This window comes from Schistocerca serialis, chromosome 10 (genome assembly GCF_023864345.2).
Source record: "Schistocerca serialis cubense isolate TAMUIC-IGC-003099 chromosome 10, iqSchSeri2.2, whole genome shotgun sequence".
In the NCBI taxonomy this organism is placed as follows: Eukaryota; Metazoa; Arthropoda; class Insecta; order Orthoptera; family Acrididae; genus Schistocerca; species Schistocerca serialis.
Window position 1 is genome coordinate 168,427,115 of NC_064647.1, and position 23,472 is coordinate 168,450,586.

General features: G+C 39.2%; 1 protein-coding gene across 1 annotated transcript in view; it reads right to left on the bottom strand.

The window, feature by feature from the left end:
* The window catches only part of LOC126425112 (fumarate hydratase, mitochondrial-like), an 87,420-nt gene that overhangs the window by 33,246 nt on the left and 30,702 nt on the right, over positions 1 to 23,472 (bottom strand). Inside the window, exon 4 of the mRNA XM_050088041.1 lies at positions 18,158 to 18,355. Coding sequence (XP_049943998.1) covers positions 18,158 to 18,355 — 198 coding nt within the window. The remainder of the gene's footprint in view (positions 1 to 18,157; positions 18,356 to 23,472) is intronic.

The window sequence follows — 23,472 nt, forward strand, 5'->3', positions numbered from 1 at the left end:
GTCCGATGACGTCATCTTCGAATTCACCATCACTGACAACTCAAGACTCAACTTTCCAGATTCTGCTGCTGCCTATTTAACTGAAAATTGAGTCTGTTATCGGCACAAGTGGACTATACCAGCTTAGAAAGGAGAGCACATCCACAAGTTTGCAAGAAGCACTGAGGGCACTCAGCAGAACATATTTATATAGATTTGTGTGTTGCACAAGTATAGTGAAAGGAAGGATGTCAAAATGAACACCTTTCAGCATTCTAGTTTCCAAACTTATTTTATTTGCCTATCAGTTTTGGCAGTTTACTACGTCAACTTCGAAATTGCCAAAACTGGTACCCAAATAAAATAAGTTTGGAAACCGTATGGCTTAAATATGTTTAATTTGACATCCCATATCGAACAGCTGATCTCTGACAAGATGGACACACAGAGACTGGAAGTATTCCAGTTTAGCACTAACTTAAAAATCGCACTTTAATTTCTAATATATGCAGCCCTCAACACCAGACTCGTACTCGCTCAGTTCCTGATCTCTAGTGACCTCCACAGCGCTGGTCCACTGGAGGCAGCTTTAGGAAGAAAACATTTCAAACACAGTATGCAGTCGAACAGAATAAATCCAACTGGCTACTGGGACAACCAGCTTCTTTCTTCCCTCAATGGACAAGAAAGTTTCCTATTGGATACAGAAAATATACTTATGTTGTTGGAAGCTATGCAGAACAATAAGGCACTCCATTTTTATTGGTACGAGTCACCAATACAGCAATGTTACGATATCCCATTTTATATCTGAATGATCCTCGTACATGGACTTCTATAATCTACAAGGCAATATACAAAGCATAGCATAAGGTATTTTGTACAGGTATTACAGACTTCTGACACGCCGCAACCCCTGATACAGTAAGGGAAATGTAGATACAAGGCTTTTTGGAAGTAAGTACCATTTTCAAATGTGGCTGCTTGAGTGCTGAATACTTTCATCTATCAGCTGCTCACAAAGGCCCAAATTACAATTATGTGAGCCAGATGCAATATTTGGCTTCATTTCATATGCACCTGAATGAGACATCTGCCTCCGAAACACTTTTGTATATGCAATTTGTGAAAAGTTAAAACAACAGATTACGCATAAAGTGAAGATCCTCAGTAACTGGCTGAGTGAACAGTTCTCTAGTGTGTGTGTGTGTGTGTGTGTGTGTGTGTGTGTGTGTGTGTGTGTGTGTGTGTGTGTATGTGAGTTGGCATTTTCTTAGCTGTTACTGATGAAGATATTGCCCCTGTTCAAGCAATGCTCAAAGATGATTTACGAACATCAAACAAATTTATTCAGGCAACACTGGGCATTGGTACAAGTTAAATCCAAAACATTGTGCAAAAATTGTTGACAGATCCCACATTAACTGATTCCCAATTGGGAGCAATGCATCGACTTGTACAGGAAACCCCGCAAACATTCCTTGGTGGAATTCCACATATGGTTCAGAATATTGTTACTGGCGATGAATCTTTATAATTATTATCCTGAAAGGAAATACCAAGTGGCTCAATGGGTCTCGCTAACAGAAGCTAAGGCTACAGAAGTCCAACAAATTTGCAGTGGTAGAAAGAAGGTGGTTGCTAGTGTTCTTTATTTTCCCCCCTCTAAAACTGATTGTATAAACATTATAGCACTAGAAGACAGATGTACTGTTACTGATGACTGGTACAGAAATGTGTGTTTATTGCAAAGTTTTGAAAAAGTTTGCAATAAATGTCCACAACTAGAGTTTTACATCAGGATGATGCATCGTCGCACGCAGAAAAACTCACAAATGAGTACCAAGATGCTCTAAAGGTGAACACCACGGACAGTAAACCAAACACCCCAGGCCTTGCACCTTACGACTTCCTTTTGTTTCCAAAAATTAAAGACAGAATGCTTGAAATCACTTTTTTGTATAAAACGAAACAGTGGAACATTATAAAAACCTGATTTCTGAAATGCCCCAGGAAGAGTTGATCACTGCTTTAATACAGAAATGTATTAATGTTAGAAGAGAATATTTTGAACACAAAATTGATTTATTTTTTAAAAAAATTAATCTGTCTGATTTTCTAAAAGTTTTCTGTGTTGCCCTCACATAATAACTTCAGTAGATTCAATGTTAATAATGCTCCGTGGGATACACAACAATATTCTGACTGATGACCATTCTGTCCCTCCGCACTTCATAAACTTTAGACTGAATGTATTAACTGGCCTAATATCAAAATGCACAGTGCAAACAAATTATTAAGTACAGGGTGTCCATAATTACAGTTCCAATTTCAAAACAGTGTAAAAGACAACCACTACTCAATATGATGTCAAATTTGAACAGCATATTATTGACACACAGTGAAATGTCATGAAACAGAAGAAGGTTTAACAAAAATTTTATCAACAGATGAGCATCAGAATATAAACACCAACAGACAACCAGCACACAACTGTTCCTTAGTCTGCATCTGACACACCCAACACGACTGTCTGCATGAAGGATTGTGTGCTGCTGGTATCACTCTTACAAGAATGGTGACTCTCGTTTATCTGACATCTGTCGAATATGTGGCCACAGCACTGCGGTAGGGGTCGAATGGTGCCTGTAAACATGCAGTGCGTGAGGAACTGCCCAATCTTTAGACATGCCTGCATGCACAGTGCATAAAATCCTACAAAACATCCTCCTGAATTGCCAGCCATAAGTAATCACCAGTGTCCATGAGTTGCTTCCTGCTGACCTGCCAGCAAGACAAATTTTCGCTCTGGTATTTCTTGCTCACATGGAAGTGGACAATGAATGGTCTTGGAACATTCTGTGGACAGACAAACCCCATTTCCCTCTTCAAGGACACATCAATACACAGAATTGCAGAATATAGGCAACAGAAAATACACACACACACACACACACACACACACACACACACACACACACACACACAGCATGACTTCATTCTGCAAAAGGTGACAGAGTGGTGCAGGGTGATGGCATTGTTTACTGTAAGACTATAGTTTTTTGAGGAAATCAGTCCTGGAGATCCTGTTACCTGTAACATCACTTGTTAATATTATGAGAGTCTTTTGCACACTGACATCATTCCAAACCCTCAACACCATGGATGTGCAGGTAGGACCATTTTTGTACAAGATGGCACTCCTTCAAACATCACACAGCCAGTGAAGCAGCTGCTGAGAGGCATTATGGAAATGCTAGAATTATCAGCCGTCATATCCCTACAGTCTGGCCATCCAGATCGCCTGATCTTAATCCATGCAACTTCTGGCTATGGGTTTACTTGAAAGCATAGCTGAACTGAAGGCACACACTGTGCAACGAATTCTGATCATGACTCCTGAGACACTCCGATCTGTTGTGGATGCGCTGTTTATCTATATCAAGTTGTGGCAGCAAACATTGGACAGCATATCAGACATGTCTTCTGCAAGTCTCACAACAATTAGAACTGATAACATTTTGCTTTTTATGTTGTTTCTGGCCCCAGAACAATTAAAAACAGATTTTTCTCATCTGACATGGTATGACTTTGCCATGGCGAACTGGCTTACCTAACAGTGCCACAACTGTTTACTGCTTAACTTGTGCAGTCACGCACATTGAACAGCATGGATGGTGTTATGTGCGATTCAAACCATAGCTGGCATTTTGTGATTCATTTGTCATTTGTAGCCAACCCCATTTTCATTAAGACACTTAACAGTGCCATCTATCGGTAAAATTTGTCATTTTTGTTCATCAACATTTGTACCTGCATCAACAATATGCTGTTCAAATTTGACAGTGGTTCCCTTTCTACACCATTTTGAAACTAACTTTAATTATGGGCACCCTATATATAAAGCAACTCTATTCTCCTACATCTGAAGATAAATCTAGTCATGTTATCCTGTCCAATACCCCAAAGCCTGAATCTTCCTTCAAACACTTCAATGTTCTATTGGGCAGATTGTACTGAGGGACATTTGGCTTTACTTGGATGTAACTTTTGAAAGCATTTAGTAGCCAGTTACGGGGTGGGAGTGGAGGAGGTTTTAAAATTTAAACTGTACTCCAAACCACAGAGCCATTTAGCATTTCTCACTTACACAAATCAGTGGTAGAAGCGAAAGATAAGTGACAGACTGACTTGGGACCTAACTGCCGGCTTTTGGATTTGTAGCCTGATACTTACCTACTTAGTCACCCAGACTACATCCTCTGAACAGCTATGGAAGAGAGCTAACAGAATCAAGTTGATAGCAAGATTTCACACTATGGAACATGTAAATACACAAAAATCATTAAAAATTTATGATCGATGACCTGCCTAAGCCACTGTGGCCTTTCCAAAGGAACTGCCCCAACATTTGTCTTCAGCGAATTAGAAAATAACTAATCTAAATTTGGTTGGCCAAATGGATAACTACTCAAGGTAACAATCTACAGTGTGACAATATGTACTGTGGGTACTAAGGCCAATCTGATACTTAGTTTTATGATTCAGGAACAGGGTGTACAAGGGGGGTAATCAACAGTTTGATTAACGTTTTTTTCCTGAAGTCCTGATAGACATTAAAATCTGCATACCACAGTACTACCGTATTTTATGGACTGTAAAAATTCAGGTGCATCTCATACTTTAAATTAAAATAAAAATGTCCAGTTTTTCATTTAAAATTCCTGCCAGTCTCAAAAACAGGCCATATATTCAATGCCGCGGAAAACCTATCTCTATATGACAGCAATGCAGCAATGGATTCAGCTGGCAACAGCAGTGCACCGACGCATCGAACCTGTGTTGCAGAGATTTGCAAGCTTGCAAACACTGCCACCCTCTCGCCCCGCCATAATAAACCCAGAACAGTATCTACCATATGATGTGTCATTACAGTCTACAGTGCCAGTGAATTGAAAGCAATTTGTGTTATTGTAACAGTACAATATTTTTGTTAGTAGCTAGTATCATAATGGAAAAAAAATTGAAGGTATTCATACGACACAGGCTATAAAGACAGAGTAATAGTGTATGCAGAAGAACATGTAAACAGAGCAGCTGAGTAGTATTTTGGCTCTCCAACAACAGAAAAAAACCATTCGCCATTGGTGAGCTAGTACAGAACTGAAGAATGAGGAAGACTAAAGGTGTCAATAGAGGACTGAAAGCAAACCAAAATATCTCAGAAAATGACACAAGAGTATGAAGAGAAAATATTGTATTTCCATCTCTTTATCATTCAACACTGAAAGAAAACCATTGTGAAACTACACCAAATAGCGAATATGGGCGGAACTCCTCTGACATTTGATGAGCCAAGTAACAGAACTGTTTTCATGAAAAGTGCTACTAAAACTGTAACTATAAAAACAAGTGGACTGAAAAAATGCACTACGTTATTGTCCTTCCATGTACTGACGGTACTAAACTTAATTCAGTGATCATTTTCAAGCACAATACAATGCTAAAACGTTCTGAAATACTGCCAGATGGTGGTAATCATGTACATGACTGGGGCTGGAGGGACAAGGCTAATAAATTCTGGATTAATTGTGTGTGTGTGTGTGTGTGTGTGTGTGTGTGTGTGTGTGTGTGTGTGTGTGTGTGTGAGAGAGAGAGAGAGAGAGAGAGAGAGAGAGAGAGAGAGAGAGAAGGAAAGGTGCTTTATTGAAGAAGCATTCTCCTCTTGTGTTCAATCACTTTAGCAGTTAGTTGAAAAATTCTGTGAAAGACAAACAGGGAGGGAAATACAGAGCTTGCTGTTATTCTGGGAGGACTCACTTCACTATTACAACCTCTTGATGTCTTAATAAATAAACCATTTAAAGTATATCTGAGAGATAGGAATGGAACAAATGGACGATTGTTTTTTTTTTTTTTTTTTTTTTTAAAGGCGCAAAAAACAACTTAGGTTATATGCACCCAAGTCAAAACTATAGAACATGAAGACAGAGGAGTTAAAAAAAGACTATACGTCAGCCCCAATTGACATAAGAGAAGATAGTTAAAAACAGGCACATGGAGAAAGGGCTAAAAGAGAGACCATACAGAAACGGACCAAAACTAAAAATTAAATTGCCTCTGCCATATTGTTTTGGCAGATAAAAAGTAAAACAAGGTTGACGGCCCACACGTCATTTGCTGAAAAAGCCAATAACTCAGACGGAAAACCCAAATGGGAACGTAAACAATTAAAAAATGGGCATTCCACAAGGAAATGGCGAACAGTTAAAACTTGGGCACAATGTGTACAAAGTGGTGGGGGAGAGCCACTTATCAAATGACAATGGCTAAAACAGCAGTACCCAATACACAGCCTAGTTAAAATGACCTCCTCCCAGCAAGAGCGCCGAGAGGAGGCCGGCCAATCTGCTGGGAGAGGCTTAATGAGTCGGAGCTTATTCCCATGAAGAAGGACTATTGCCAATGCCAAAGGGACACCACCTCCTGACAGGTGGCAACACAGAGAACATCAGAGGGAATATAGGAACTAGGGTCGAGATATGAGGACAGCAGTGTCAGCAGCCTCATTTCCTGACAGACCGCCATGACCAGGAACCCACAGAAACATCACACTGGCTCCTGCACTAAAGGGTGAGCAGTGTACAGTGCACATGGACTTTGAAGAGCACTGAGTGAGTCTGAGCAGAGGACACAATTGAAAAGGCTGTGTCACCAGATGCACTCTGTGGCCTGATACAGGGCCAAGAGCTTGGCTGTAAATGCTGAGCAGTGTGCCGGAAGCTGATATCGAAAGACACTGGTGCCAATGACGAAGGCACACCGAACCCCACAGTCAGTCCGCGAGCCGTGGATGAAGCCCAACATGAATTCATGTGTAAGAAAGCTTTAAATCGGCATACAATCAAATAAGCGTGTCAGTGGATAAAACAATTGTGGTCTAGAGTAAGAGAAGACATTATTGTTAAATCATTAAAGTAGTGTGGCATAAGTAACACACTCAGTGGCAGTTAAGACCATGCTATATACGAAGAGGACAATGACAACAACAAAGAAGAAGAAGAAGAAAGTACAAATGACGATTTTTGGGGATTTTAAAGGTTACTTCCATTTTTTACACTATGATTTTTTTTTTTAGTCTGGCTTTGCACTCTCATAACAGAAATGGTAAAAATGTAGTTTTTCTCAAAAACTGCTTAAAGATTAAGGTGCAGCTTATAGTCTATAGTGTCTTATAGACTGTGAAATATGGTATAGCATGCAGTTAGAAGACAAAACAAAGTAGTATACGTTAGCCCAATATAGCAGAGGTTTACTAGGCACAGTTCTATTGGAAGTGGCATGCACTTGCCCACCTCTGTCAGTTATGGGGATGTACAGTTACAGTGAACTCCAAACGACAATGCAACACTGCATTTGGATATGCAATCGAACAACTTTATTGTACAGTCATTAGTTTTCTTCATTCAAAGGGGAACAATGCCAAAACAATCCACAACGAGTTTGTGAAAGTGTACAGCAACAATGTACCATCGTATGACACAGTGGTCGAAAGGTGGGGGTGGAGGGCTGACAATGTGGCACAGATGCTTCCAGTGTGGACAAACATGACTGAATGACAAAGAACTAAGTAGTAGACCATCTCTCTAAATAACAAGAAAGAGGAGCAGACATAATGGTGCTTGAAGACCGGCAAAATTGAGGCAATACTTGAAAAGTGAAAACTGAGCCACAGATCAGTTTTCAACATATTACACAATATATTGAAAGCGACAAAGATTTCCGCCTGCCATGCTTCACAACTGCCTGCACCAGTTCGAAAAGCCAGCCAAACTGAGGCAGCAGCGGAATTGTTGCAACTGTGTCTGGGTGACCCAAATGGCTCTCTCAGCCTTCTCGATTCATTTGCTCAAATGCAGCACTTATGCTGCTGTCAAAAAGAATTTACCACACGATTCTCCATTTTGGTGATGGGGACTCCACTGTTTTGGCTTTCTAGCCGAGTGCTATGGTACAGTGGCGGAGCAATTTAAATGTGCGCCAGGAATGCTGACATGTACCTGCAAAAAATCTCTTTGAGTCATCAGTCTTCTGACTGGTTTCACGTGGCTCACCACAAATTACTCTCCTCTTTCAACGTCTTCATCTCAGAGTACCACTTACAACCTGTGTCCTCAACTATTTGTGGACATATTCCAATGTCTTCCTGTACAGTTTTTGTCCTCTACAGTCCCTCTAGAACCATGGAAGTTATTCCCTGATGTCTTAACAAATGTCCTATCATCCTTTAAATTCTTCTTGTCAGTATTGCCACATATTCCTTTCCTTACTGAGTCTCTACAGAATCTCCTCATTCCTCACCTTATCAGTCCACCTGACTTTCAGCATTCTTCAGTAGCACTACATCTCAAAAGCTTCTATTCTCTTCTGTTCTGGTTTTCCCATACTCCATGTCTCATTACCATACAAGCCATGTCCCAAACATACATTCTCAGAAATTTTTCCTCAAATTATGGCCTATGTTTGGTACTAGTAGACTTATCTTGGCCAGGAATGCCCTTTTTGCCAATGTTAGTATGCTTTTTATGTCTTTCTTGTTCTGTTCGTCATGTGTTATTTTGCTGCCAAGGTAGCAGAATTCCTTAACTTCATCTACTCTTATAAGTTTCTCACTGTTCTCATTTCTGCTTCTTCTGATTACTTTAATCTTTCTTTGATTTACTCTCAATCCATATTCTGTACTTATTAGACTGTTCATTCTATAACCTGTAATTCTTCTTCAGTTTCACTGAGGGTAGTGATATCAGCAGCAAGTTGCATCCTATATATCTTTTCATCTTTAATTTTCATTCCCCTCTTGAACCTACCTTTTATTTACATCACTGCTTCTTCAATGTACAGATTGAACAGTACAGGCGAAAGGCAACATCCCTGTCTTACACCCTTTTTAATCCGAGCACTTCATTCTTGTCTTCCACTCTTACTGCTCCCTCTTGGTTCTTGGACATACTATATACATTATCCTTCTTTTCCTATAACTTAACCTTATTTTTATCAGAATGTCTAACACTTGCACAATTTGACATTGTTGAACACTTTTCCCAGGTCAACAAATCGTATGTACATGTGTTAACTTTTCTTTAGTAGTCTTTCCATTACCAACCTCAATATCAGAATTGCCTCTCATGCCTGTATTTTCCTAAAGCCAAGCTGATCATCACCTAACATATTCTCAATTTTCCTTTCCATTCTCCTGTATGTTATTCTTGTCAGCAACATGGATGCACAAGCTACTGCGATGACTGTGCAATAATTCTCACACTAGTCCCCTCTTGCAATCTTGGGAATCGCGTGGACGATGATTATTTTACCTAAAGTCAAATGGTATATCGCCAGTCTCATACATTCTGCACATGAAAGTGAATAGTCTTTTTATTGCCACATCCCAATGATTTTAGAGCTTCTGATTCAATGTTATCTACTCCATCTGCCATATTCAGTCTTATGTCTTTCACAGCTCTTTTAACTTCTGCTTCTAAGACTGGATCCCATCTCTCTTCTACATCGACTCCTGTTTCTTGTTCTACCACATCATCAGACAAGTCTTTCCTCTCAAAGAGGCCTTCAATGTACTCTTTCCGCCTGTCTGCTCTGTTCTCTACATTTAACAGAGGAAATCCAATTGCACTCTTATCGTTACCACTCTTATTTATAATTTCACTGAAGGTTTTTAGACTTTTCTATAACTAGCATCCTTCCAATGCAATTATAAGGATCACTCCAAATGAGATGCACAGTTTTTGCCAAAAATTCTACTTTCACTCTAACAGGTAAAATAAAAAAGGCAATCACTCAGCTAGAGCTGATTTGAGAGTGCCAGATAGGAACATGCAACAGAAAACAGTTGTTACTGCTGCTGCTGCTGCGGTCTTCACTCCAGAGACTGGTTTGATGCAGCTCTCCATGCTATTCTATCCTGTGCAAGCCTCTTCATCTTCAAGTAACTACTGCAACCTACATTCTTCTGAATCTGCTTAGTGTATTCATCTCTTGGCCTCTCACTACAATTTTTACCATTCATCTTTCCCTCCAATACTAAATTGGTGATCCCTTAATGCCTCAGAATGTGTCCTACAAACCAATCGCTTCTTCTAGTCAAGTTGTGCCACAAATTCCTCTTCTCCCTAATTCTATACAGTACCTCCTCATTTGTTATGTGAGCTAGCCATCTAATCTTCAACATTCTGTGGCAGCACATTTTGAAAGCTTCTATTATCTTCTTGTCTAAACTAGTTATCGTCCATGTTTCACTTCCGTACATGACTACACTCCATACAAATACTTTCAGAAAAGACTTCCTGACACACACACATCTATACATGATGTTAATAAATTCTTCTTCTGAATCACTTTCCTTGCCATTGCCAGTCTATATTTTATATCCTCCCTACTTTGACAGTCACCAGTTATTTTGCTTCCCAAACAGCAAAACTCATTTACTACTTCAAGTGTTTCATTTCCCAGTCTAACTCCTTCAGCATCACCTGATGTAACTTGACTACATTCCATTATCCTCGTTTTGCTTTTGTTGATGTTCATCTTATACCCTCTTTTCAAGACACTGTCCATTCCATTCAGCTGCTCTTCCAGGTCCTTTGCTGTCTCTGACAGAATTGCAATGTTGTCAGCAAACCTCATTTTTTTATTCCTCCTCCATGAAATTTAATTCTTGCTCCAAACTTTTCTTTTGTTTACTGTTTGCTTAATATACAGACTGAATAACGTCGGGGATAGCCTACAACCCTGTCTCACTCCCTTCTCAACCATCACTTCCCTTTCATGCCGCTCGACACTTATGACTGCCATCTAGTTTCTGTACAAATTGGAAATAGCCTTTCGCTCCCTGTATTTGACCCCTGCTGCCTTCAGAATTTGAAACAGAGTATTCCAGCCAACATTGTCAAAAGCTTTCTCTTAAGTCTACAAATGCTAGAAACAGAGGTTTGCCTTTCCTTAATCTATCTTCTAAGATAAGTCATAGGGTCAGTATTGCCTAGCGTGTTCCAACATTTCTACAGAATCTAAACTGATCTTTCCCGAGGTCGGCTTCTATCAGTTTTTCGATTTGTCTGTAAAGAATTCACGTTAGTATTTTGAAACTGTGACTCATAAAACTGATAGTTTGGTAATTTTCACACCCGTCAGCATCTGTTTTCTTGGGGATTGGAATTATTATATTCTTCTTGAAGTCTGAGGGTATTTTGCCTGTCTCAAACATCTTGCTCATCAGATGGAAGAGTTTTGTCAGGGCTGGGTCTCTCAGGGCTATCGGTAGTTCTAATGGAATATTGTCTACTCCCAGGACCTTGTTTTGATTTAGTCTTTCAGTGCTCTGTCAAATTCACGCAGTATCATATCTCCCATTTCATCTTCATCTACATACTCTTCCATTTCCTTAAGATTGCCCTCAGTACATTGCTCTATATACTCCTTCCAACTTTCTGCTTTCCCTTCTTTGCTTAGGACCAGTTTTCCATCTGAGCTGGGGTTGGATTGATTTGGCAGAAGAGACCGAACAGCGAGGTCATCAGTCTCATCGGATTATGGAAGGATGGAGACGAATGTCGGTAGCGCCCTTTCAAAAGGAACCATCCCGGCATTTGCCTGAAGCAATTCAGGGAAATCACAGAAAACCTAAATCGGGATGACCAGACGCAGGATTGAACAGTCGTCGTCCTGAATTTGTGTGCTAACCACTGAACCATCTCGCTTGGTCCCATCTGAACTCTTGGTATTAATACAGATGGTTCTCTTTTCGCCAAAGGCCTCTTTAATTTTCCTGTAGACAGTATCTATCTTAAGCCTAGTGATAAATGCTTTTACATCCTTACATTCGTCCTCCAGCTACCACTGCTTAGCCATTTTGCACTTCCAGTCGATCTCATTTTTGAGATTTTTGTATTCCTTCCCACCTGTTTCATTTACCACATTTTTATATTTTCTCCTTTCATCAATTAAATTCAGTATCTCTTCTGTTACCCATGGATTTCTACTAGCCCTCATCTCTTTACCTACTTGATCCTCTGCTGCCTTCACTATTTCATCTCTCAAAGCTACCCATTCTTCTTCTACTGTATCTCTTTCCCCTGTTCTTGCCAATAATTCCCTAACCCTCTCTCTGAAACACTCTAGACCCTCTGGTTCTTTCAGTTTATCCAGATCCCATTTCCTTAAATTCCTACCTTTTTGCAGTTTCTTCAGTTTTAGTCTACAGTTCATAACCGATAAATTGTGGTCAGAGTCCACGTCTGTCCATGGAAATGTCTTACAGTTTAAAACCCGATTCCTAAATCTCTGTCTCACCATTATATAATATATCTAAAACCTTCCAGTGTCTCCACGCTTCTTCCATGTATACAACCTTCTTTCATGATTCTTTAGGGGACCACACCATGGTTCAGGTCGAAAAAAATCTAAGTGTGTTTTCCTACCATGTGTGTTTATGTGCCATGCCCACTTTTCTGTCATCAACTTTTCTGCATATATTTTAGATCTTATATCCCCTACATTGCACGTTAGTTTTATTTTTTTTTACTCCCGAGTGTGTTGGCTATCCTTGGAATGCAATGGTCGGCATTCTTTTGTTTCTGCTGTTTGTAAACAACACGCTTTCAAACACACGGTTAGTTTTGTTCAACTGTGATTGCAAGTAGTTGTTATACTTACGTTAGAAGTGCTTGTTTACGTGAGTTTGTTGTGTTTATTGAAGATGACGAAATGTAAAGGCATTTTCAAGAAACGACAATTTAGAGGAAACAAGTTCAGAAAGCTTTCTGTACAAGAGGTTATGTCACCTGGCAACAATGTTTCTAATTGTAATTCTTCACCACGTGCATCATCAAAGAAGCTCGCATCATTTCAAGATAGTTACAACGAATTTACTGTAAGTGACAAGGGGTGCAGTAACATTATTATAAACCTGAGAATATTATCAGATGTAAATTTTTAAATTTGTACAATGTAGACAGTGTGGTGAGTCACAGAGTGTGAAAATTTGTGAAAGTGCCAGTGGGAGAAAAGACCTAGCAATTGCTTTGGATTTAATTTGCACTAAATGCTCAGCTGTGATTTCATTTATGAGTTCTTTAAAACCAAATGCAAGTGGTCCTTATGAAATCAATACTAGATTAGTTTATGCCTTACGATCCATTGGCAAGAGCATGGCTGCAGGGAGAACATTTTGTTTAGTGATGAACTTATATCAACCACCAAATAAATTTGAAAAACTGACTGCAATATTAGAGAAAGCTGTATGTGAGGTCAGTGAGGAAAGCATGAAACTGGCTGCTAGGGAAACAGTGGAAGAAAATGAGGGATTTTTGGATATTGCAGTTGCACTTGATGGAAGTTGGCAGAAAAGAGGACATACTTCTCTGAATGGAGTAATGACTGCCACGAGTGTAGACACCGGTAAAATGTTAGATGTGGAGATAATGTCTAAATATTGCAAATGTTGTAAAGTCAATGAACATAAAGAACACAACTGTGTGGCTAATTTTATAGGAGCAAGTGGTGGTATGGAAGTTCATGGAGTACAACAAATATTTCATCGCTCCTTAGAAACAAGAGGCATACGGACACCAAATATTTGGGCAATGATGACAGTAAGGCACACAACAATGTGGTGAACTCTAAGAAATATGGAGATGCCATTATCAGCATAATAGAATGTGTAGCCCACATTCAAAAACGTTTGGGAACAAGGGTGAGAAAACTAACTGTTGATATGAGGGAAAAAAAATTAAAAGATGGAAAATTGTTGACCGGACAGGGTCAGTTAACTAAAACTGAAGTAGAAAACTTGCTGGCAATTAGGAGAAATAAAGAAAATCTGGAGGCAATGAAGAGAGATGTTTGAGCCATATTCTTCCACAAGTCCTCTACTGATAAGCCATGTCATGGGTTGTGTCCATCAGGAGAAAATTTGTGGTGCAAATACAATAGGGCTCAGGCAACTGGAGAATCTTATTCTCACCAGCATTCTCTTCCTGCTGCTGTTATTACAGCAATTAAACCTATTTTCGGAGACTTGGCTCATCCTGACCTAAGGAAATATCTGCATGGACAGACACAGAATCAAAATGAATGTTTCAACAGCATAATTTGGAACCGCCTTCCTAAAACTGTAATTGTACGCATGCATACAATGAAACTAGGAGTTCATGATGCAGTTGTTACATTCAATTGTGGTAATATTGTAAAGTGTTGGGTACTGAAAAAGCTGGGAATTAATCCTGGTGAAAATATGATCACTGGCCTGCAACAATGCGATAAAATGAGGATAGCTGATGCAGACAGGTCTGCGTCTAATATGGCCAAGAAAGCAAGGCAAACATCCAGGAAGGTGAAAAAGAAGCCGGAAGAATTGCTAGAGGCCAATGAAGGGCCATCATATGCAGCAGGACAGTTTTAATTAACTGTAAGTAACAAATTTCAAAAGTCAATTTTCCACAAACTAAAATTTTCAGTACATATGCCCCATTATATCAGAAACTATCATAGATAAATGAATGAAATTTTCAGAGACTCTGCATAACATAAAAAGCCACCTCTGGTACAACATTCATTAATATTCCCTCATTAGGAAGTTCACAAAAAAATATTTTCTGCAGAAAAAACTTAATATTTTTTGTTAATAAATTTGAAAAAGTATTTCTTAAAAACTATAACATGGATAAAGTAGGTTTTAGTACAGTTGACTATTAGCATCATGCAACACACAGTGAAAATATTAAGATCCTGCATCAAATAGTTTTTTTTTTTTCAGAAATGGGTCAAATACTTGCCTAAATTAACATGGGTTAGATAGGCAGGGTGTGGTCCCCTTAAACCAAGTGTTAGCTAGGATTAAGTTATGCGCTGTGCCATATTCTATCAGGCTGCTTCCTCTTTCATTCCTTACCCCCAGTTCATATTTACCTACTAATTTTCCTTCTCTTCCTTTTCCTACAATTGAATTACAGTCCCCATGACTATTAAATTTCCGTCTCCCTTAACTTAAAACAGTATTCACACTAAATTTAGAGCTCACTCTCTTTCTGTAATGAAAGAAAAACACCCAAGCACACACAAACCTCGGCAGTGGTGAGACTGTCTCGTGGAAACAGGCATGTGCATGTTTGGGTGTGTGTGGTTGTGGCTATCTGTGAATGTGTGTACCTTTATTAGAGAAACAGCAAGAGCTCGAAAGTTAGTACGAATACTGTTTCCTGTTGCATGTTCCTGTGTGCCATACATCAATCAGCTCTAGGTGTGTACTTGCCTTTCTTTTATTTTATGTATTAGTCCAACATCTGCTCTAAATTTTCGATACCCACAGAGGTCCACCTGTGTTCAAACTTAATTCGACCTGTTTCCATAATTCACACTGCCGTACCACTTTGTCAAGATGGTGTCACACTTTATGTTCACCGGAAGTGACATGCTGTTACAGAGTTTCTGTGTTGTGGCAATGGGATGGTGAAACATTCACATGAGATTAAAGGAAGTGTGTATGACGGTGCTGATTGAAAGTTAGTTGCAAGATAAGCAGATCATCTGGTGAATGACACCACACCAACATTCTGGACCTAACATGCAGCTGTAGAACGAGCATTGCATAGACTCCTGAAACATGCAGTGTATTCACAATCCTAGTTTGGCTGACTAATACATAATAGTGAATGAACTGTAAATCCTACTGGAAATAGGAACAGCGAGTGTGTAACGAACATATAGACAGGTGAAGCTGACAGAGCTTTACTCCAGATGAGTTCTGAGAATGTCATCAGATGCCCATGAAATAACATGGAAAACAAGGCAAGCCAAATTTTGGGATAGTACAATAATTCTGGAGCTGACTTTATTGCAACGACTGCTATAGGAGATGAAACTTGGTTGTGTCACTTTGAACTGGATATGAAAATGCAATCGCTGGAACGGCATCATGCAAATTCGCTGAAGAAGAAGGAATTCAAAACTGCATCTTCAGGAGGAAAAGTGGTGACTAATGGTTTCTTTTTTATTCAGAAGGACTGCTGCTTGTGGACAGTAGACATCACACCTCATGAAACCACTACTGACTGTCACGTGCACATGATAACCCTTAAAAATCTTCATGTGTTGTGTAATACAACTTTGGCAAAAGCACAATGTTTTGCTGTTGCATGACAGTGCATCACATATAGTGATAAAACCACCACAAAAATCACAAAACTTGGGTGGCAACACAAACATCCACCCCATAGCCTCAATCTGACACTGTGCGATTACCACCCCTCTGGCAAACTGAAGGAATCCCTTCGCAAAACAAGATTTGAAGACAATGACTCTTCTTAAGGCTGCTAAATAGTGGCTCAAACATGCTGCTCCTGACTTCTACCTTGTAAGTACACATGTCTCAGTTCCACAGTGGTATAAGACAGATGAACGCAATGGACATAACATAAAAATTGGCATTCTGTCTCAAGAATATATATCACTGTACTATAACATTGTGTATATGCAGACAAGAAAAAAGAATTTTCGGATTTCCCAGTTAAAAATACACTGTTTCCAGGGTGAAAATATACAATATCCCAGATGAAAATACTTTCTTTGTGGCAACATACTTTCCCTTGGAGCTGCAAAATTAAATCATTTGAATGGCAAAGGTTTTATACAGTGGCGCAGAAATTTTTGGCACTTTGCAAAACGAAGCCCAGTAAAATACAACGCATGTTGGAAAGCTTTTTGATGTGTGGCAACATGTCAATATGAATTCCACCAAATACAGCACAGCATCTTCCAAAGAACAGAAATCTTGATTGCAATGCACTTTTGTCATCCAGTTGAAGATCATGTCACGACATCTCACCAGCTAATGACAGCAGATATTCAGAGAATGGAACATGTGACGTAGTCAGCCAATAGTACTGTGACTTAAGTAACATGAATACACAAATACAAAAAGTTCACTGTTTAAATTAACATACATGCAGTATAGCTACAAGAAAAACTAGGCTTTCACACATAATACAGGTCTTTTATAGTGCGTGTGTTACCTTTTCAGATATATCAAACACAAATGTGCCAGTAAAATATTAAATAATGGTATAAAAAAATGTTCAGTTTTGACTTTCAGTCAAATTCTCTGTGATTTAAGAAATTCATTGCACATTCTCACACATAACACAATTTATCTTTGACGAAATGAAATTTACTTCTGAAGTAACGTTTCTCAAACTACTATTTATAATATTTTCTTGCAACTTGTTAGAAATGTAAACATCACCATTACTAAAAGTAGTTCATTGTTACAAAGCATTGCACAGTCTTCATCCTAAAGCTTTTGACACATTTTGCTGTCTGTAGTCACTTGCATGTGCACAGTTTTTTGTAAATGGCACATTTTCTTTGCAACTACAACTTTATTTAGCTGTTATTCTCTCATTTAGGTTTTATCGGTGCAGTATTATTCTGCAGTTGAGGGCTAAAGTAGACTGTCAGTTTTTACAAATCACAAGTACAAAAATTTAACTGGAAACAAACTACGAAAAATTCCTGGAGCTCTAAAAAATTGTCGCGTTTTTCCCAGATTTCCTGGGACATGTACACCCTATATAAAAATATCAAAAAATACAGAAAATAAATTTGATGTTTAACAAAAGATTGTGCTTTTCTTTTGGACTGGGCCTCATATCTTGGTGGACTATACTTTTCTATTACGAGCTCCGGTAACTTAATCAATACTCTGCTAGGCTATTTTTGCTACCCAATTCCGCGCTTTGTTGCTGCCGATCACTTTACAAATGTTTAAATGTTATTATTTTGTTTGTACCACTTTAGCCTATCTCCATACTCTTGTATACGCACACCAACTGCGAGGTGGCAAGGCAGGGAGGGAGGAGAGTTCCTCATGTCTGTAGTGTTCTCAAAGTGCTGGTGTTAAACACACACTCGCTTTACACTACAACAAAACTCTTATTCGAAGAAAGTTCACGAGCTGTAGTGGCTATATTGAATGCCTATCTGATCAATTTACTTTCTTATTCCTGGCTTGTGGTTCATGGAATGAAACAATAAAAAAAGACAAAGAATTATTCTTTTACCATACCTCAGAAAAGATGCAACAAACAGCGCACAATTCTGAATTACTCACCTTGTTATCCAAAGCCTTGTGCAGGACCTCAAGGGCAGGAATGAGTGACTTGTTTATTTCAGTTGCGACAGCAATGTGCATTGCTGTAGGGAATGTATCGTTGGAGCTCTGACTCTTGTTTACGTGATCATTTGGGTGAACAGGGTTCTTCGACCCAAGAACACCTCCTAATAGCTCTATGGCTCTGTTGCTGATCACCTGCAAGATAGAAAGCAGACCTTCAGAATACTTTGGCGGTATTAGTCTCACTACAAATAAGGCTGATTATACATCTCTAATCACAATTGCTAGAATTCACAGTAGGTATTGCAGGGGTATGTGTGTGCAGTAGCAAGCTGTGACTGCTGACACCACAACTGACCCAGCACCACTCTTAGTCCACCACTGCCACAATCAACAGTGTTGTCTATGTGTTTTCGGGTGAATACATAATTTTTAATGGATCTGATTGCTTCCAGTGATTGTTCATGTGACCATATAATGGACCTCTTGCTACCTAGTTGTGAGTAATATGTTACATTTGTTTATATTGGGGATCAACTGTCAGTCCCTCCAAGCATTGTTCCTCTGCTCGTTTCCTTTGCAGCAATTTTATAACACTGTAGTTTCCTTACACAGAGTGAACATTAATAACACTGACAAACTATAGGGACAGACTACTGACTGGAAATGGAGGAAGAAAGGTCCTATGAACACGTCTTTGGAAATGCGTCACTGCCACAGTAGATGGCGATGACGTATGACTGTTCCTCTGACCACGTATCGCACTTTCCTTGTGCGTTGCAGCATGCGCATTTGACGCAGCATATTGTAAGCAGCAGAATAGTACGGCATTCATGTTGGGAACAAGCTGAGTTTGTGTTTGTGTATGGCCAAGGAGATGGAAATGGACAAGATGCAGCATGGCTATATCAAAACAAGTACCCTCACAGACACCAATCACATCACATAACATTTCAAGCCTTTTTTGGGTATCTGTGTAATCACGGGTCCTTTCAAATAGATAAATAAGCAGGGAAACAGTGGACTGTGTATACACCAGATCTGGAGGACAAGGTTCTACAGAATATTGAGGCGGTCCCTAGTACAAGCTCCACGCAACTGGCCCGCCAACGTGGTCTAAGGCAAAGTATGATTTTGTGTATAATGCATGACAACCCCTACTACCCTTATCACCTGCAATACAATGAAGGCCACTTTTGCACGCCTGTTGTTGCATGGATGTGATGCAGCTCTGTGCTGTGTTCTGGGTGGATTTTTTGTCATTGCAAGCACACCATTCATTCCCAGACTTGTGTTCATAGGACCTGCAGTTTGTCTGTTTTATTAAGGTTCACCCTGTACATACAGGGTGAATAATGTAACACATGGCAACCCTTTCATTTTATGAACAGTTACACATATCAAAATGCAGTTTTCAGCAAATGTTAGAGCATCAAGGAACACATACTTTTTTGTTTGGCTAATGTTTTTAGCACTGGTGTCAATGGAGACACTGAAGCAAATACATTTTTTAAAATGGTACCGTGTGCCTTTTATAACTGCATTCAATAGCTCTTGAGAAGACAGTTACACTGATTAGCATTTGTTAATGTTGACACTGCAATCTTTCATAAGAAAATTTGAGAAATGTCTAAGAATTTGAGAGCACTGTGGCTGGAATCGGCATTAGTAGTGTAAAGACCACCAAGCAGAGCTCTCATGCTACACTATGTCAGAATGTCAACACATTTGACTGTTTACTTGTTTGCACTGCTTATATCTGTTGCAACATTTGTTGTGTGCAGGCATGTATACCAATGAGGAGAAGCTGGATATACTACCTTTATGTGGTGAATATAAAAGAAATGTTGTAGAAACAATACAGCAATACAGGGCTATTTATATGGATTCCCAATGTATGGTGCACCAGATAATTGCACGAATTATTAAGAGGCTAGTGAAGACAGGTTGCTGGAACATCTAAAACAGGACAAGAAAGAAGGCTGCAACTGACAGAACACGAAGAAGCTGTTCTGGTTACAACACTTAATGAATCCACACAGTAGTACGAGACATACTGCCAAGGATTGTGGAATCAAACAGACAAGTCTCACTCGCATCCTGCATGACAGAATTTCCACCTCTATTATCTGTCATTACATCAGGCACTCTATGATCACGATTTTGAATGTCATACAGAATTTTGTCAATTTGCCCTTCAGCGAGTGAGAGATGACCCTATGCTTTTTCCACCGAGTGGTCTTTATTGATGAAGCGACATTTACTAACCACACTACTGTAAATTTACATAACACGCACTACGCGCAGCCAAAAATCCATGCTGGCTCTGTCAGGTGCAACATCGATGGCCATGGAACATAAACGTATGGTGCGCCATCGTAAGAAATTAAGATTGTGGGACCTTACTTCATCTCGGGCATTCTAAATGGACATTTGTATGCATACTTGCTGGCAAACATTCTACCATATCTTCTAGAAAAAGTACCATTGGATATTTGACAGTGTATATGGCTGCAACACAACGGTCATCCAGCTCACTCGTCCCGTGTTGCAACACAAATACTGAATGAGAACTTTCCTGGGCATTGGATAGGACGACATTCTGTTGTCAAATAGTCTCTGAGGTCCCCGATTTACCGCCTCTTGATTTCCTTCTTTGGGAAGCACTAAATGATGCAGTCTATGATGAAGCCCCTACTACACCAGATGATATGCATCTGTAGTTCACCGTTCTTTTGACAGGCAATTGCAAATGTGCCTTTCAGCCCATGGTCAACAGTTTGAACACATGGTTAAATAAAGAATAAGATACTTTTAAGACAAAATTTATGTTATGTGATTTGGGTGGTTAACAAATCATTGTTAGTAAATTGTTTAAACAAATCATTGTTAGTAAATTGTTTATTCCATTTACTTGTGTACAAAATTGTACTGTAATGTCAAATAAGTTTATAGCATATATTGCATGTAGCTGGTAACACTGTCATTAGGTGCTTACATTCAGCATGAAACAATGTTTCATTAAGAAGAATATTTATTTTGCAGTGTACAGGTGGTCACAAAAGTATTTTTAATAAAATGTTTAGTTCAATGGATGGACCCCATATCTTGTAGAGACAGTTGTCTGACAGCATGTATTTTACTCCCGTATTTTCTGCACACAGCCATGCACAGGAAAAGAGGGGTCAAATCTTCCTTCTTCTAATATTTAGTTGCTTTTTGCTGCTTATGAGACCTCTTTATTTTTCTGTCTCGTCTCACATAAAGCTGGGAGAATACACACATGTATAATAGTTCTCCTAAGCCCTTTGTGATACAATAGATTCTAGCCCCTGTCTTATTTCCGTATACAGCATTTGTTGGTGAACTTGCACCTAGGCCTAAGTTGGTTCAAGGAAAAATAAAGCTTTATTCTTGTAGTGCACACCTACCTTACAGTATACAACTATGCAGCCTGGTCCAAGATGCCTGCTTCGCAGTGTTTGCCCGCAAATGTTATTTCCGTGCTCTCACATTCAACGACATTTCTCAGAATTTTTTTTTTTTTTTTGACAGGTTTCACCTCCAACATTAACAAATGCTATATCACTGTAACTGTCTTCTAAAGAGCAGTTAAATGAAGTTTCAAGGAGTATAAAGTTCCATTTAAAAAAGTACTTGTTTCAATATCTCCATTGATACCAGTGTTAAAAACATTGACCAAACAAAAACATATGTGCCCCTTGATGCTCTAACATTTGCCGAAAAGTAAGTTCTACTAACCACTGCAAACAACCTAATGTCAGGTATTAAGTTTCATATAATTTCTAAGAACAACGGGATGAAACAAAAATTGACAAATGGTTCTAAATGTGCCAATTGCTAATGCTTGTGTGGGATCAATACATTTTCCCGATTTAGAAATAGAACGTATTTGAAATATGACCTGTTGAACCCTTCTCTGAAACACAAGCTGTAGTCTGATGCTGCTCCAAATCTATACCTTTCATCCACCAGAATTTATTTAGAGAACAGTAACTAGCCTACAAGTGAGAGAAAAATACTGCCACAAAAATAAACTCACTGTGAAGTAGAAGTTATTTTGCACGCAATTATGTTGCCAAATAATGAAGACACTACTAGTAGAGAAAACTAACTGTAAAAACAATGTTGTAAATACTGCACTGCACAAACTTTATGACAAAGAAATAAAAAAAAATTCAATGGAAGCATATAGATTTAGAGGATTGTCCGAGTGTACTGCTGTGTTACAATAAAACATTTTCAGTTAGTGGTTGAGGGTTCTTTTTCTGACTTTAAAAAGGTGGTTATGAGAGGATCATGTACTACAACCTCTGTCCAGAAATTTTGGTGAATGTGTGTACATTGCAAATGAATTTTTGGCTTACCTGAAATAGCCATTACTCTCCTTCAAAGTAATCCCCATCAAAGGTAATGCACTTCTAGGAACGGCTGTACGAGTCCCAGAAATTCCTAGTGTAGTCATCTTTAGTGATAGCCTTCAGTTGGGTCATAATATTATGTCAGATGCCCAAAAGGCCTGAAAAACTCTAGCCTTTCAAGACTGTATTCAATTTGTGGAGCAAGAAGAAGTCAGAGAGACAAGTGTGGGGAATAGGGTGGATTAAGTGACTTAACTACCCTGCTGGCCAGGAACTGCTGCACCAGAAAGGCAGCACATGGTTGGGCAATGTTATGTTGCAGGGTCCATCTGTATCTATACTGTGCAACCTACCTTACAGTGTGTGGTAGATGTCACTTTTCCTGTTCTACACCTGCATCTATACTCTGAAAACCACTGTGAAATGTATGGCAGAGGGTATGCTCCAATGTACCAGTTCTTAGGGTTTCTTCTGTTTCATTTACATAAGAAGCACAGGAAGAACGATCGTTTGCATGCCTCTGTGCTTGCTGTAATTATTTTAATCTTATCCTCACAATCCCTATGTGAGCGTTGCATAATGGGTTGTTGTATATTCCTAGTGTCATCAATTAAAGCCAGTTCTTGAAACTTTGCTAGCAGATTTTCTACAGACAGCTTACATCTATCTAAGATCCTTCCAGTTCAGTTCCATTCCTTCAGTGTCTATGACATTCTCCTAAGGACCAAACAAACCTGTGACCATTTGTGCTGCCCTTGTCTGTATACTTTCAATGTCCCTTATATTTGGTATGGGTTCCACACAGCCGAAGAATATTTTAGAACTGGTCACACAAGAGATTTGTAAGCAATCTTCTTGACAGACTGATTGCACTTCCCAGTATTCTAACAATAAACCAAAGACTACCACCTACTTTACCCAAGGCTGAGT